The sequence below is a fragment of the Phaenicophaeus curvirostris genome, chromosome 6 (genome assembly GCF_032191515.1).
Source record: "Phaenicophaeus curvirostris isolate KB17595 chromosome 6, BPBGC_Pcur_1.0, whole genome shotgun sequence".
In the NCBI taxonomy this organism is placed as follows: Eukaryota; Metazoa; Chordata; class Aves; order Cuculiformes; family Cuculidae; genus Phaenicophaeus; species Phaenicophaeus curvirostris.
Genome location: NC_091397.1, coordinates 7,171,438 through 7,185,990, shown reverse-complemented (window position 1 = coordinate 7,185,990; position 14,553 = coordinate 7,171,438). Strand labels below are relative to the sequence as shown.

Below are 14,553 nucleotides of genomic sequence, written 5' to 3'. Positions count from 1 at the left end.
TTCAGTAGCTGGAAGCCACCGTGGCAATCACAGGAAGCCCACATACCCTCTCCATCTGGAAAGCTGGGATATGGGTAGAGTGAACATTGTCAGTGGGAGAGCTTGCAGAGCCGACAGCAGTGCTGCAGAATGGGAAACTTAAATCCGCTCTGTGCAGCTGCTTCCCTGGGGATCCCAGCTACAAACCCAGGGAGTGGGAATGCCGATGGAGCATGGCCCTTGCCAGCTGAGCTGCACTTTAGCCATAGTTTGGCTCTAGTTTAGCCAGGAGAGCCAAAAGAGGATCCAGCTACCTTGGGCTGGGCTGGTGTTCTCATCTGTGCTTGGAAAAGAGACTTGGAGAGGATGATCTTCCAGATTCACACCATGATTTTCACTCTTTAATTGCAATTTGTGTTTAAGAAGAGATGTGCAGTTGGGAATAAGTGAGTGTTTCTCATGCAGTTGTGCATGTTCAGCGTGAGCTTCCTGCCACTTCCTCCACATACTGACTATCCATGTGCTCTTATGGTTCCCAACCACAAGAGTCCTGGGGAAGGAAACAGCAAAAGGCATTGCCAGAAAACGAACCTGGTGAGTCATCTCCACCTTTCTTTCCACTGCCTATGCTTTGTCCGTTCCAGTTTTATAGCTGAAAAGAAAAAACAGGGTATTTTGAAGGGCTTGTTTCTGCTTCAAGCTTTCCATCTGTTCTCTTGACAGCGTCAGTAGTTTTTCCATGTAATTTTCTTACCAGTGGCTAAATTGCCGGACTGGGAGTGCTAGGAAGGAAAGGTGTCTTCTCCCTGCTGAGCTGTCATAGCTGGCACAGCATCCAAAATCTCATCTCTGCTACTGCTGCAATGAGAGGGGAGACAGAATTGTGCCATGTAGATGAACCACACATGTCCACTGCTTTCTGGTTAGCATCAGTAGGGGTAGGGGTTATGAGATTGTGGTACATGTATTTGTTGTGTTCAAGCTTTATTTACTTGCTTAAAGTAATTTACTCTCTTAAAGTAATGTATGTGGATTTTTTTTTTGGAGGACCAGTTGTAACAAGCAGAAGAGTATGCCCCTTGCTTCAGCATGGCTAAACCAGGTCATTCACCAATGGCAAATGGCTCCACGGGAATGGAGCACTGATGTGTGGGATGAGAATGTTGAAAAGAAATACTGAAAGAGTGATGAAGCATTGGCACAGACTGCTCAGGGAAGCGGTGGAGTCACTATCCCTGGAGGTGTTCAAAAAACATGCAGATGTGGCACTTCAGGACATGGGTTTAGTAGGCATGGTGGTGTTGGGCTGACGCTTGGACTGGATGATCTTAGGGATCTTTTCCAGCCTTAATAATTCTATGATTCTATGGAAGAGAGAGTTGGCTGCTTGTGTATTCAAAGCCTGTGACATTATTAAGTAAATAAAACAAGTGGCAGTAGAGAAGGTATTTGAAAAGCACATCATTTGCTTTGGAAAATAACCCTGTGAGGCGCTGAAATCTGTTGCTGCAGAGCACTGGGATAGCTGTGCATCATTCCTCACTTAGGAAGCATGGAAAAGAAGACTGGAAAAATGTTCTGCAGTGGATTTTTCAATTCTCTGTCATCTAGCTGCCAGGAAGGGGAGTTTTGTGCTGTATTTTATATATTCACTTTGGTCCTGTTTCTGCTTCTGCCTGAAGTTCTCTCTCAAGCTCTTCCAAATTCTTTACCATCAAAGATAATAAAACTCTACAGCACTTCACTAAACATCATCCAGAACTGTTCTTTCAAACACTAAGGCACAAGGCAGCTTTGGAGCGGAACAGCTGTGAAGGGAAAGACTGAGGAAAATTCACTTCACTTCAGAATAGCTGAATTTTTGCCATCAGTGAAACCTGGAATCCACCCACTATAACAAAAAATTAGCAGGCACTTAATAACACTCTTTTTCCCCCAGAGCTCCATGGATACCCACCCGTAATGATTTACTGTAAGCACTCTCTGAAAAGCAGTGTTAAATCCTGCTGCCTTCAGCTTTTAGAGGTCATGGAGAGACAACTGAGCAAATATTGGCAGCAGCAAACACGAAGCATAAAATAGTCATTGGGCCACAGTAAAGAAGGAGCCAAGTCTTAATCACATAAGGTGTATGTGATACATCTCATATCTTTCCGCATGCTATTTTATAAAGTGTTAATATAACTGAAAAGATTAACCTTGGGAAAAGAAGGCTAGAAAAATATTTTCATGGCTTCTTATTTATGGCTTTACGATGAACAAGGAATTAGTTTGCATTTTACAAAGCCAAAAAGTGGAGGAGGAGGAGAGAAGAGGAGGGATCTGAATAAGGAGGAGTATTTGCATGGCTCTCAGAATATTAAAGAAAAGCTAAAATCCTGAGGAGTTACCGCTGTCAAATGCAGACACACAGGCAAATCCTAGACTGGAGCGGGACTCGGTATCCAGGCAACATCAACATTTTTTGTTAAGCTACTGCCAGAGACGCTGACAGCTTTTTGCCACTTTATGGCAAAAAGAAAATGCCTAACATCACTGCAGTTCTTAGAAATTAATTTCTCATTTGTCCAGCAGATGTGAGGCTCAGCAACACGTAGCACATGCAGAAATTCAGATGGGAAAAACCTTTGATGAGTTCATGGATAGGAAGGTGTGTGGTTCCTCATTTCTCTGTAAGGTTAGCACTTTGTTTCTCCCCAAGTTTCTTATCCTCTTGCTTGGACACAGATATTATTGTGCATTAGGGAACAGATCACATTTGATTAAGTAATTTATAAGCAACTTCTGCGACTGCACTATAGGTTGCAAGAGATGTCTTTGCTGTGCTAAGGAAGCCTCAACCTCCTTTTCTAGTAATTTGCATGGTGCAAAAGCCAAGTGGTTAAATGTAGGAACTTCATTAATATGCTAATAATGTTAATATGTGAAGGAAAGGTGTCTTTCATTTTCACCTATTTTCAGTCTTGCAGGGATAAGATGGGACTGATTGGTGCAGAATATGTACAGCCCAACAGGCTCAGCAGCACAACTGTAAGGACTGTGTCACAGTGTAGGTAAAACAGGGACACCAGTTTGCAGTGTCCACGTAGTGAAAGGCAAGTGGGTTTGTGCTGGAAGTGTTAACACAGCAAAGCTGAACCTTTTCTTGGAGCTGAGAAGTTAAATCGGTGTTAAGGAGCCAACCACATTCTTTACTGTGGACCAATACAGGGAGAACTGAGTGCTCCCCAGGCATGGTTGCATGTTTTGTGCTCTTGCAACAGAAGAATAACCATCTTTCAGCTTGAGAAGCACCTTGTGATAGTGACAAGAAAAGGTTGGTAAGACACATATGGAGCTTCCTAATCATTAATGTCGAGTAATGCAAAAATCCAGTAAAATTTGTCACTAAACATGAGACGTTTAGCTCACTGTTCACTAAGCAGCTAAGCGCATTAGGAGGAGATACAGGGGGAACTGCTAAGCTAAAGAAGATCCTTCAGACTCTGCTGGTGTTCCACGCCTTCCCTCCCACACCAGATTTGTGAGGGCTGTGATGTGGCAGCTTTGTGCAGGCAAGGAGGGTAAAGACTGGGGTAGGAGCATCTCCCTCTGCTCCTGGCTCCCCCAGGGCCTTGTGTGTGACCCTGAGTGAATCTTCTCTGGGTTTTGGTGAAGTTTCACTAGTTACTGTATTTAAGGTTGTGAATTTTGTAGCTGGTGAATGTAAACAGGAAGGGTTGAATTGTGCAGGGAGAATCTGAAGGGACTGATTTAAGCTGGTGATGCTGAGGGGTGTGACTCAAAATAAAGACCAGCAAGTACCTTCCTTTTCAGAGCTGTGCTTGATGCAGGAGCTCCTGTTACGTCTTTTAACGTATTGTGCAGGAAAAAGAAACCACACAGAAATAGAAAGATGGCTTGAGAAGCTCAATTTCGCTGGCAATGAGCCTGTTTTTCACTAGTGAGGCCAGTGGGAGTTTGTTAGGCTGGGGATGATGCTCTCTGCCCTGTGCTTGCATTGCCCCACTTCAAGCAATTCCTGAAGACATAAAGATTTTCCTGTTTGCCTTTGATCATGTAATGGAGGTAGGCAGCAAACAAATAGGAAGGAAATCCAGAAATATCTGCTTTATCTGACTGTAGGTCTTCATTTTATTTAAAACTTTTAATTATTTTTCTGGTTAACAGGAGTAGGAAAGTGACTGATCTAAGAATGAGACTCTTGCAGTGCAGTAACACACAGCATCTGATGATGGTTTTTTTATATGAAGCTTTCACAGAGATGATGTGAGTTATCCCTGGTTGTGCAATGGCCCGGTAGGTAAGCTGAGAATAAAAACAAAGTTTATAAACCCTTTACTCAGCCCCGTTTCAGTGTTCCTTCCTCCACTCCTCTGCACTCTTGGTATTCTTTTATGACTGGAAACAACCTACCTGGTTCACAGGAATATGTAGCTTGGAGCAATAATTTCTTTTCATGTCTATTAGCACAGAGACTTCAATATTTTTTGCTCCAGTGACACGCTTGGAACTAAGATGTCTGTCAGACTTGCCAGGCCTTATTGCTAGATGCCAAGGTGATTACAGAATCACAGGATCATTAAGGCTGAAAAAGACCTTTCAGATCATTTCCACAAATATGTATTATGTAATAATAACAAAACCATTCCATACTGTTTTTACATGCTGTTTTAGGCAACCCTGACTCCAAGAGCCAGAACTGCACCTGGCTGTGAAATGGAAAGCTCATAGGACTGCATTAGAAACGTGCTGCTGAAAACGCAGATGCCCAAGTGAAGGACTTAAGATGCAGGATGCTTTAGGAGGAGACCAAGAAATTCAAAAGTTGGGCTTTGTGCTGCTGGATATATCGAGAGCTCTGTAATCATAACACTGAGTTTCCTCTTTGGCACTTGATGTGGGATTTAAACTGCTTAATGATGTTAGAGTTACTTGGTAGCATGCTTTCTACTTTAAGCACTGAAGCCATTGCAAGAGGCTGACCTTTGACGAGAATTGGAAATCTGATGTCGCTGTACAACAAGCTCTGGTTATCTGTGATGCTAATTTAGATAATTTTCAAATGACTTTACAGGGTACGAATAGTAGTGTTGTCCCAATGCATTGCTATACTAAATCACCACTAAAAGAGGGTGCATAATTCCAGAAGTCTCTCCTCAATTTGAGACTTGATGTGTTTTGATGAAGTGAACTGGGGAAAGATGCTGGCTACAAACTGAGTGTCGGCTTGAGAACTGTATCAAGCTGGGACGTGCCTGAGCGCTCGTATTCCTAAAAAGTAAATATTCAAGGAAGTGTTGTGCAAGGAGTTACTGTGATGTTGCCTTTTCCCCGCTCTGTGTCTGGCTTCCAGGCAGTTCCCTCAAGGACACAGTTGACAGCCTTTTAAATCTGTTTTCAGACTACTTTTCCTCCTGCCAGGTATTGTGTGTGCAGACTGACAGGGTTGACTTTTCCTGGAATAGTCTCTTACTGCCTTATAGCTCTCAGGTTTCCAGCCCTTCTGTCATCTAGGAAAAAGATTCAAAAATCTTTCTGTGGTTCATGTCGGCATTGGTCCCAGTCAACCCACTGAGATTTTTCACACAATCGTAAACATAACAATTCTGAACATCGCAGTGCTTGGTATTTTGAATCACAGTGAATGAAAAGGGAACTTTCTGCCCATCAAGCTGTCACCACATTCCTGTCATAGACTTGTGGCTTACAGCACCTTCCCAGCTGGATGCAGTGGATGTGTTGGATGCTTTTTTCCAAGTTACCTGTTTGCCAGTTACACAGGTTGGTAGAATCATCTAGAAGTGTGGAATATTGGGGCCTGGATGGTTTCTAGATCACTGTGGACATTAAAACAATGCAAGCTTTCCCTTACATGTCTACTGCCTCAGTCTTTGTCTCTTCTCTACCATGGCAGATTGCTAAGGTACCTCTTTTACCATCTCAGTAAGTTGGAGGATCTGTCTTTTTCACTGTTCTTTCTTCTCTCTTAAAAAGTCAGTAAAGTTTCTTTTATTAACAAAATTGCTATGTTTGATCTGGGTACAAAAAAATCTAAACCCCAGTCCCACCCCCCAAAAAACACCTCGGAAAGAAACTAGAAAGATTTTGAGTGATTTCTTTTCTAGACCTCATGTATGTGATAACGAATATTTCCTCCTCCATCTGCTCTGGCAGATCTTCCATAGTCTGGGTGACTAATTCTAGTAATCTCGTTGGAGCTGGTACATGTGAGACAGTTACTTCACACACACAGTGGTTTAACGCAGTTTGAACAGTATGTCATGTTCCTGCAAAGGAAGGAGCAGAGCCGTCAAGTCCAACAAACCTCTGTCGTCTTCTGTTCCTTGATGGCCTTGTGCCAGCCTGCTGCACAGGGTCTTTTGGAAAGTCACTTTTCCCTGTGCAAAGAAACTACAAACCATGGTGCTTACCTCCTGTCTGCTGAACATAAATAGTTGCTATATGGGATCTAGCTGATGGGGGTGGTTCCTGAGATGTTTATCTTGTGAAGTTAATGGGGCAGTTTGCCTGTTGTTCAATTATTATGACATTAAGGTATTCAATGTACTTGATTTTATTCCTTTGCTTACAACTAACGATGCTCAGAATCATTAATTATTAGGAAGATGTAAGGACAGAAAATGAAGATGGATCTTGGGGTCTTTTTGAGGAGGAGGGCATGTGTTAAATCCCTTGTACTGTTCCTTAACCACCAGATGAAGGTCTGCTGTGCTTGTTAGGAGAGACTTGAACAAACAGACCGAGGGAGCTGGCTGCAATGCAAAGAGGCTGTGCAGGAGGTTGGATTTCAGTGCAGTCCATGTCTGTGCATTCCTCCCTTTCTTTTATAATCCCCTTGCTGGAGCAATCCCAGTTGTAATGATAATGCAGTGTTGGGTGATCCTTTAGGAATTTTCCCTCCTGGCATCATGCCTGCGTTTAGTTCATTGGACTGTGATCTAGTCCTGTGGGATGCCCTTAGTCATTGATGTAAACATACTCTTGGTGGCCATATGGTCACTAAATAAGCTAAATATATAGCTATATAAGCTAAAGCCCTTCAATTTTCTCTTCAGCCATATGTGTTGCCTCACATGTCTCATAGGGTGCTGCTGACCACTATCTCTGGTTTTATGTGTGTAAAAAATATAGCAGATATATCTATATTATATCCACTGTGGCACAGGAATTGGTCATTAGTGGGATGACTGGCAACCCCAAAATTGCACTGTCAGCATTTTTATTGTTAGGGAACGCTTAATATTATTTTCAACCAAAAATAGCGGATAATAGTAATACCAAGCCAGGAGAAGTGTCTCTTAGTTGGCTTATTTTGTGTGTAAGCAAATTTCTTGGCTTTTGCTGTGCAATTTGTCTGTTTATTGTGGGGAGCAGGGGGATACAGAATTTGAAATTACTTTGAAATCTCATCATCCTACCTAGATTTTAGTGTGAAAGCATTGCTTGCAACAAGCATGTTTGTTATTAAAGTTGTATTTGTGATAAATGTGCTGGCATGAATGTTAAAACTGCAGTAAATGCATGTGAAGCTGTTTCACTCTTAATACTGCTACTGACTTATGAATTGCAAATGTATGGCTGTGCAATGAAGGATGCTCACTGATTTTGCATGGAGTTGACATCTGAGAGCAGCTCAGGATTTGTGCAAACCATTTCTAATTCAGTGAGGTTTTAGCCTTTCTCCAAATATATCTCCTAAGGTAGAATCAACGGACTGGATTTCTGTGGAGTTGTGATGCTCTGATTTTTAGTCTTTTGCATTTCGAGGTATTCAGTATGGGATAGTGGTATAAATTTCACTCTTCAGATACTGGCCATCCCTGATTTATCACTTTCTTGGAGTAATTTCTGGCTTTTTTCATTTGCTGTCATTCACTTTGTGACCTACTCAGTGCTGGCTGAAAGACTTATTTAATTCAAACTGAAGGGGCTATTTTGTTCAGCCCTACAATGCCCATTTTAACTTTAACATCATTTAATCTTTTCCAATCCTGCATGAGAAGAGGATGGAAAAGAGATTTGTGATGTTCCAGTGAATCCTATCTCCTTCTCAAGGTTTTGTGGACAGATAAGGTTGAAAGTCTTGATAGAAGCAAGAAAAAAGAGAAGCAAGAAGAGATGAGAAACACACAAATGGAAGAATGCTTCTAAGGAACTGCTATTTTATTTTTTTTTAAAGTTACTGCTGAGATCTTCCTTTAGCAGAGAACTTATTAAATTCTAGGAGTGGTGTTGTCACACCAGACATCCTGTACTTGCTGGATCAAATGCTGTTTTGCTGTTTTGAGCACAGCCAGATTGCAGCACATATATGAATGGCTCCATTTTTCACCTTACAAACTGGAATTGCTAAAGAAGTGAGTGCTGGAAACATAGGCACCACAGTTTATTAGTAGGATGTGAGGAAATGATAAAATTATCATTTGGACAGAATCATAGTAATCAATCCCAGTTTATCGGTCTTTTGGGGTAGATGCTCTGAGCCTGAAATATAGTGGGTTTCTTACTAGAAATCACCAATATGCCAATTTTACCATCACCATTACTCCTATTCCTGCTGGCTTATATTACAAATTCTGGAAAGGTAGGATAGAAAAACTTTACAAAGACACCAGCATGTAATTTATAAGTCATTTACCAAGAATTCTGGGGAATTTAGTGGTCACTTTAGGGACCACTAAAAAGAAGTAAAATTAAACTTTTGGGTTTTTCAAAACCAATTTAGTGCCAGACTGACAGCTTCAGAGATTGAAAACTTTCTTAAAGCACAGTGAAAGCAGCATGAAGTAGTGTAAAAAAAGAGGATAAAGACTAAAACTCATTACAGTGAAACACTTGGTTATGATTATGGGAAGTAACTGAGCCCAGCTTGGACTTATAACTTTTATGGGGTGTGAGCTGGGCTTGGACCAGATGGAGAAAGTGGTAGCTTGTTATTTCCCTTTGAAAACACAGTCTGCATGCTCTGTTCAACCAGCCTGCAAATGGTGTTTGGCCAACACAGCCTTTCTTTTTTATTGTGCATTGCATCACTTGTAGTCTTGAGCAGGTTTTTTCTTTAGAGCAAAGATCTCCTTTACATACTTGTTTGCATGTTATTTTGAAGTATTTTCCAAGTTTGCTATTTCTATGAAAAATGGCTGCAATTAAAACCAGCCTGATGGTGCAAGACTTATAAGCAGGTCCCAGCACCACTGACAATGATAGATGATGTTAGGTTTTGCCAACATCAGTCTGTTGCATTGAGAAGAGAAATTTGGAAAAATTCCAGTTTAGGGAAATTCTTAAGGCTAACATGGCAGAGAAATGTGATCCATGTAGAAATGCAAACCTGATTCATGCTTTACTCTTCTAAGGGTGTATCTGAACTTGACTTCTTTGAATAAGGAAATTCTCAGGAAGGAGGGAAAGGAAATACTTGGGTTTGCTGATTTGCAGTGTGAAGCCAGTCAGAGCGGGAATTGTCACTAGGGGGTTACGTATTCTTTTTAGCCTTCCCATTTTGTGCTACATAGGTTCTTAAATCTGAAGTAGGAAAGTACTGGTTTTTCCATTTTCACAGTGGAATAAAATCTGATAAGATTAACTGGTCCCCATTGCCTGCCCTGCACTCTGCTGCTCTATGTGTACATCAGGTTAAATCTCCTATTAAAAAGACAAGTGAGGAAATTGTTCAGAATCACAGCATTTAAATATCTTCACCACGACATAGAATTTACACCTCTGTGAGACAGATGAAATCAGTTTATGGTTCAAAGCTCTGACAGCTGGGTCAGACGCCCTGTGATGGCTGCACGCAGTTGGTGAGATGGCATTTTCTATACTTCTTATCAGGAGAGCAAATCTGAACACTCAACCCACAAATCTACCTTGTAGAACAAATTTTCACATTTCATCCAGAGAAAGGAAGATTATTTGTTATGTTTTTGCCTGAAGAATCACATTAAGTCACTGGGAAAGGTATGAAATGTGCTTTTATCCTGAAAGATGTTAAGAGAAAAGCAAGAAGCATTGAGAGGAGGGAACCTGGCCATGGATGGGCCTTTTGGGCGTTGGATTGCGTACAACTCCTGCTGTGAGACGTATGTGGCCCTGAGAATTAATGAAAAAAATAGCAGAAGGAGGTTTATCTTTTCTCCTTTGTATGCTCCAGCCTCCCTTTTTCTACAAGAACAAGTGGTTTAAGGGGTTGGAGAGCTGGGATAAGCAGGGGAGGACATTGTTGAGTGGGTTAGGCACACAGGTGGCTGTGGGGATGAAGACAAGAATTGACAAAAGGCAGATCTCCAGGAGATACGTGCCCTTCCGTGGGCTTTGTTTTGGAGTGGACACTAGGTCATTGAAGCAAAACTGTCAGAGAAACAGATGATTTGGGGCAAGTATGGTGGGGCTGGAGGCAGGTTGGTGAGTTGTCAGCATGAAGACTGCTCTAAGGTCATGAAATGGCTCCAGTCAGGCCAGCTGAGCAGATACAATGGGACTAGGGAAGCATTTCACACGCATACACAAATGTTTTTTTGCTCCTTACTCCTACATAATTTTATTAAGCTTTGGTAACTCTCCTAGCGAGCCTGAGTATGGATTTTGGAAGGGAATAGTGTTATCCTTATGCAGCTCCAGAAACATAATATGCTTTAACTAATTTGGGAGACTTTAAAGTAGCTTGAGAAGAGTCCATTTCATGATTGTTTGGAAGGGATTTGTGTTTTCAGTCTCCAGAACATACACAGCCCCAAAGGAGCTCTTTGGAACCCAGCTATTTTATTATCAGTTTTATAAGATCCTTCCAGTGGAATCTTTAAGAAGATGGTGTAAATATGCTAATATCTGTTAGGCCATTAGCTGTGGGAGACAAAATGATCACTCTCAAAGCACTTAGTACTTTTTTTTAATAAATTACTGTGAAAGTCAGTTGCTAAACAGCCTTGTTTTGTTTTCTGGTAGCTCTGTGCAAAACATTAGAGTCTTGCCGCTTTCTTTAATAAAGGGAAATGAGCCCTCCTGGTGGAATGGCTCTGCTTGAAAAGGTCATCAGCTACCATTTATCCTTGACCTCCATCAGAAAGGGGCCTGTTTCTGTGCTGAAGCAATCCCAATTCTTATCTCATTAAAAAAGGATTTAATTTTTTTTTGTTTCTGATGACAAGCAGTCCTTCTCAGCAGTCCTAAGGCCACTGAAGGATGAGGAATGATTTTCTGAGGAGGGGAAGCTTGAGGTCCAGATTGCATTGGTTTTATAGGCAGTGCTTCTTTGGCCAAGTAAAGACTGGAAAGAGAACTGGATAACTGTCTTCAAATATGTCAAGGGCTGCTCCGGAGCAGAAGGGAACAATCTGTTCTCCATGTGCATGGTGAATAAGACAAGAAGCAGTAGTCATAAATTGCAGCAAGGTTCAGTTTTGCTATTGAGGAACTGTTTTTCAGATGGAAAGGACTGTGAAGGTCGTAGGTCTCGTGGAAGCAGGTTGAGAGCTGGCCCATGGCACGTGCTTATGGGGGGAGCCAGAGCCTGTCTTATTACAGCTACTGCCTCAGTTGTGGTGGCATGAGCATGGCAGAGTGAAGGGAAGGGACAGCAAAGATGAAGATTGCAGGAGTAAATGTGATGGTTGCACAAGGCCAAACGGGTTGTGAAGAGAACAACACTTCCTACAATTATGTTAAAACAAATATTTAAGTAACACTGATGCTTTCCCTTGCCAATCCTCAAATACTTCTCATTGCTCCACCTACTTCTCCTGTGCATTGAGCTTCAGGGGCAGAGCTGGAGAAGAGGCTTTCTAAAAGAACTGTGATGACAGGCTGTTTTATGCAAAAGATTGCTATTTGGTGAAAAGCACTAGGATCTTCACTTGCAGAGCTGAAACACAGATGAGGGTAAAAGAAAGCAGGAGGACAAGTTGAGGGAGGAAAGGCTGGGAACTGCCTTAAATTAATTATTGCAGTTCATCATCTGGCTATCAGTGAGAGCCTTGTCTTGAAAAAGATTGTCTTGTTAATAATTTGATTATTTTGTTTGCTAGGTGGAAGAACAAAGGTGCCCTCTGTGCTTTCTTCCACATTCTCCACAGAGTAGACTGAGGGAAGTCCCTGGAAGCTGAGGATAGTAGGGGAACCTGCTGGCATCTCTGAATGTTCTCTTGGGGTCCCTGAAGTCCCGAGATATCCTTGCATTGACGCCTTGGAGACAGACATCTTTCTGACAGACCAGAGCTTGTAAGAAATCTGTGTTGATAAAGGTCTTTTCTGCAGTATTCATGGCTGGTTTTTCTTTTCCTTTCTAATGATATTAAGTCCTAGAAGCAATCATGGGCACAAAGAAAAAGGCATGCATCTTTGTAGAGGAAAAAGGTGATATGACCTTTAATTCCTTGTGGGAATTAAAAAGATGAGATTCTCATTACTCATTTAGGATTTGATTTTTGAAAGATCTGAACCTCATCTTCCAATGATGTCCAGAGGAAAGGCTGGTGCTCTCTGACTTTTAGAATTTTAATTTAATAGAACATTTACTGTAATCTTAGGAAGGTTGGCTGTGATAAAGTGACTGTGCCTTGGTTCTTGCTTGCACCCCTTTCCAGCTGCTCAAGATGTAGCCCAGGCTACTCAACCCTTTCCTAAAATAAATAGCTCTAAATGTACAGACTTGGAGCCTAACATAATACATGCCAGCCAGCTGGGATGAGCAATAGCCCTGTGAATGTTTGTCTCATTGAAAAGAACATGAGGTGGATTTCAATTGTGTTACAAACAGCTGTCCTGGGTGCCTTTTACTTTGCTGACAGCAAATTTGAATGGAGTAATCTCTGCAGAGCATATAGGTATGCATAGCACGAGGAGGGCAAGTCACTAGGGAAGTCCAGCCCATCGCTCCAGCTATGGTTTCCAGAAAGTATCAGCCTTCATTTTCTGAATTGGTATAAGCTCATTCTTATTAATCCATTAGTCGCAGAGGGCTGGACATTTCCAAGCTCAGCTGGACTATGCTGTCGCTGCGAAGACCCAGCATGCGTGAATCAAAATAGTTGGGTGATGTCATGTCACTGTGCGAGTGTGCCCAGGACACTCGCTGCCAGGAATTGTCTGTCCAGGGGTGGTTTCCTTTTACAGCCTTTTTAAAGAGTCATCATGCCAAGCTGCACATGACAGTTCCCTTCAAGAGGGCTTGTGGCTCCTTTGCATAGTTAGTATTTTCTAAACGAGGGAGTTTATCAGCCGGTTCCTGACCTTTTCTGCATGAGCTGATCCACTGGGAAACATTGCTTCAGTCTCCGAGGCTTCAGAAGGCTGACGGATAAGAGCTCTTTCGGCTGCAGGCTGGGCAGACTTTGAACTTCTCCTGTGCCCATAGATACTTGCAGGCGAGTTACTGTATGCTGGAATTAAGACTGGAAGTGCCTGCCGTGCAAGATTTGGCAGCCTGCTGTGGAGAGGCTCTCCACAAAGCCCACAACCAAGTGTCTTGGAGCTTAACCGCTGGCAAGCTGGACTTTTTTTGCAGCCACATGGTCTTTTTGGAGATTTATTTTCTGACACCTGGACGGTTGGTGTAAGGAACGCCTTTCACTGCCTTCGGATCTCAGCTGAGCGATTTTTCTTCAGTCCTGGGCATGACCAACAGCTGCTGCTGCGCAAGCGTATGTTACAGCTCATGAAGCGTTTTGGTAGCTTTAGAGGGAGCAAGAAGAGAAAGGAGCAGTGCAAAAGCTTGGAGAGATGCCAGTCCGATCCTCGTGGCCTGTTCGGTAGGGACCCTCTGTGTTACCCATCCAAAAAGGAGGGACATTGGTGTTTGGGAGAGGGCAGTGAGTTGGGGAGAACAAATAATCGCGCAACAGTGTTGTGCTTCCCAGTTGCTCTGAATCGTGTACTTGTTGCATGGAGGTTATTTCTGGATTGATTTGCACCAGTGATGAACATCTGAACTGACGCCTGAAACACACGTCAGATATAAACTGTAGGAAATGAGTGATAGAAAAGAGGCAGTTTTACAGAAAATGCTATGAAATACATTCAAAAGGAGCTGTCGACTAATGTTTCTTTAACTGAAGAATAGGAACTAAATGCTGTTAGGGCTAACACTGTGTCTTGAAAGGTGAAGTAGAGTGAATTGCATATCAAACTGATAAGTAATGCATTTTAAAACCTATCTTTCTGATACTGTAGTTGCCGATATAATTGTATTTGAGTTGCAGTTTGGGACCATTATCCATTAATCAAAACACTTTTCTGATCATTGAGTGTTATCTTTAGTACAGGTGGTAAGTTGTGTGTGTGGGTCAGAGAGTCTGAGTATCCCACAGTGATGAGCTGACCAGGAGAGAAAGGGTATTCCAACAGGCTCTGGATGTATTTCTTAAGAACAGTGAAGAAATGTAATGTTTAATGTATTTCTTATAAGTACCAACTTTGTGGTTTCCCTAAGACAATGAGTGCTGCTAGGAGATTCTTGTGACTGAGAGGTTTAAAACTGGTGTTAAACTGATTCAGCCATGTAAGGCACGGTTTAGAGAGGCTGACTCGTACAACCGGTAGGCAAGGTTCTTTTTG

The 14,553-nt window shown here is 42.1% G+C and overlaps 1 protein-coding gene across 2 annotated transcripts in view; it reads left to right on the top strand.

Annotated features, from left to right (window-relative positions):
* The window catches only part of PRKAG2 (protein kinase AMP-activated non-catalytic subunit gamma 2), a 231,568-nt gene that overhangs the window by 93,656 nt on the left and 123,359 nt on the right, over positions 1-14,553 (top strand). The window contains exon 1 of one of the 2 annotated variants that reach the window (XM_069859283.1): positions 13,361-13,748. The exons of the other annotated variant lie outside the window; for it this stretch is intronic. Within the exon in view, the coding sequence (XP_069715384.1) occupies positions 13,643-13,748 (106 nt within the window). The 5' untranslated portion in view covers positions 13,361-13,642. Of the gene's footprint in view, positions 1-13,360; positions 13,749-14,553 lie in introns of those variants that run through there. 2 annotated transcript variants of the gene reach the window in all.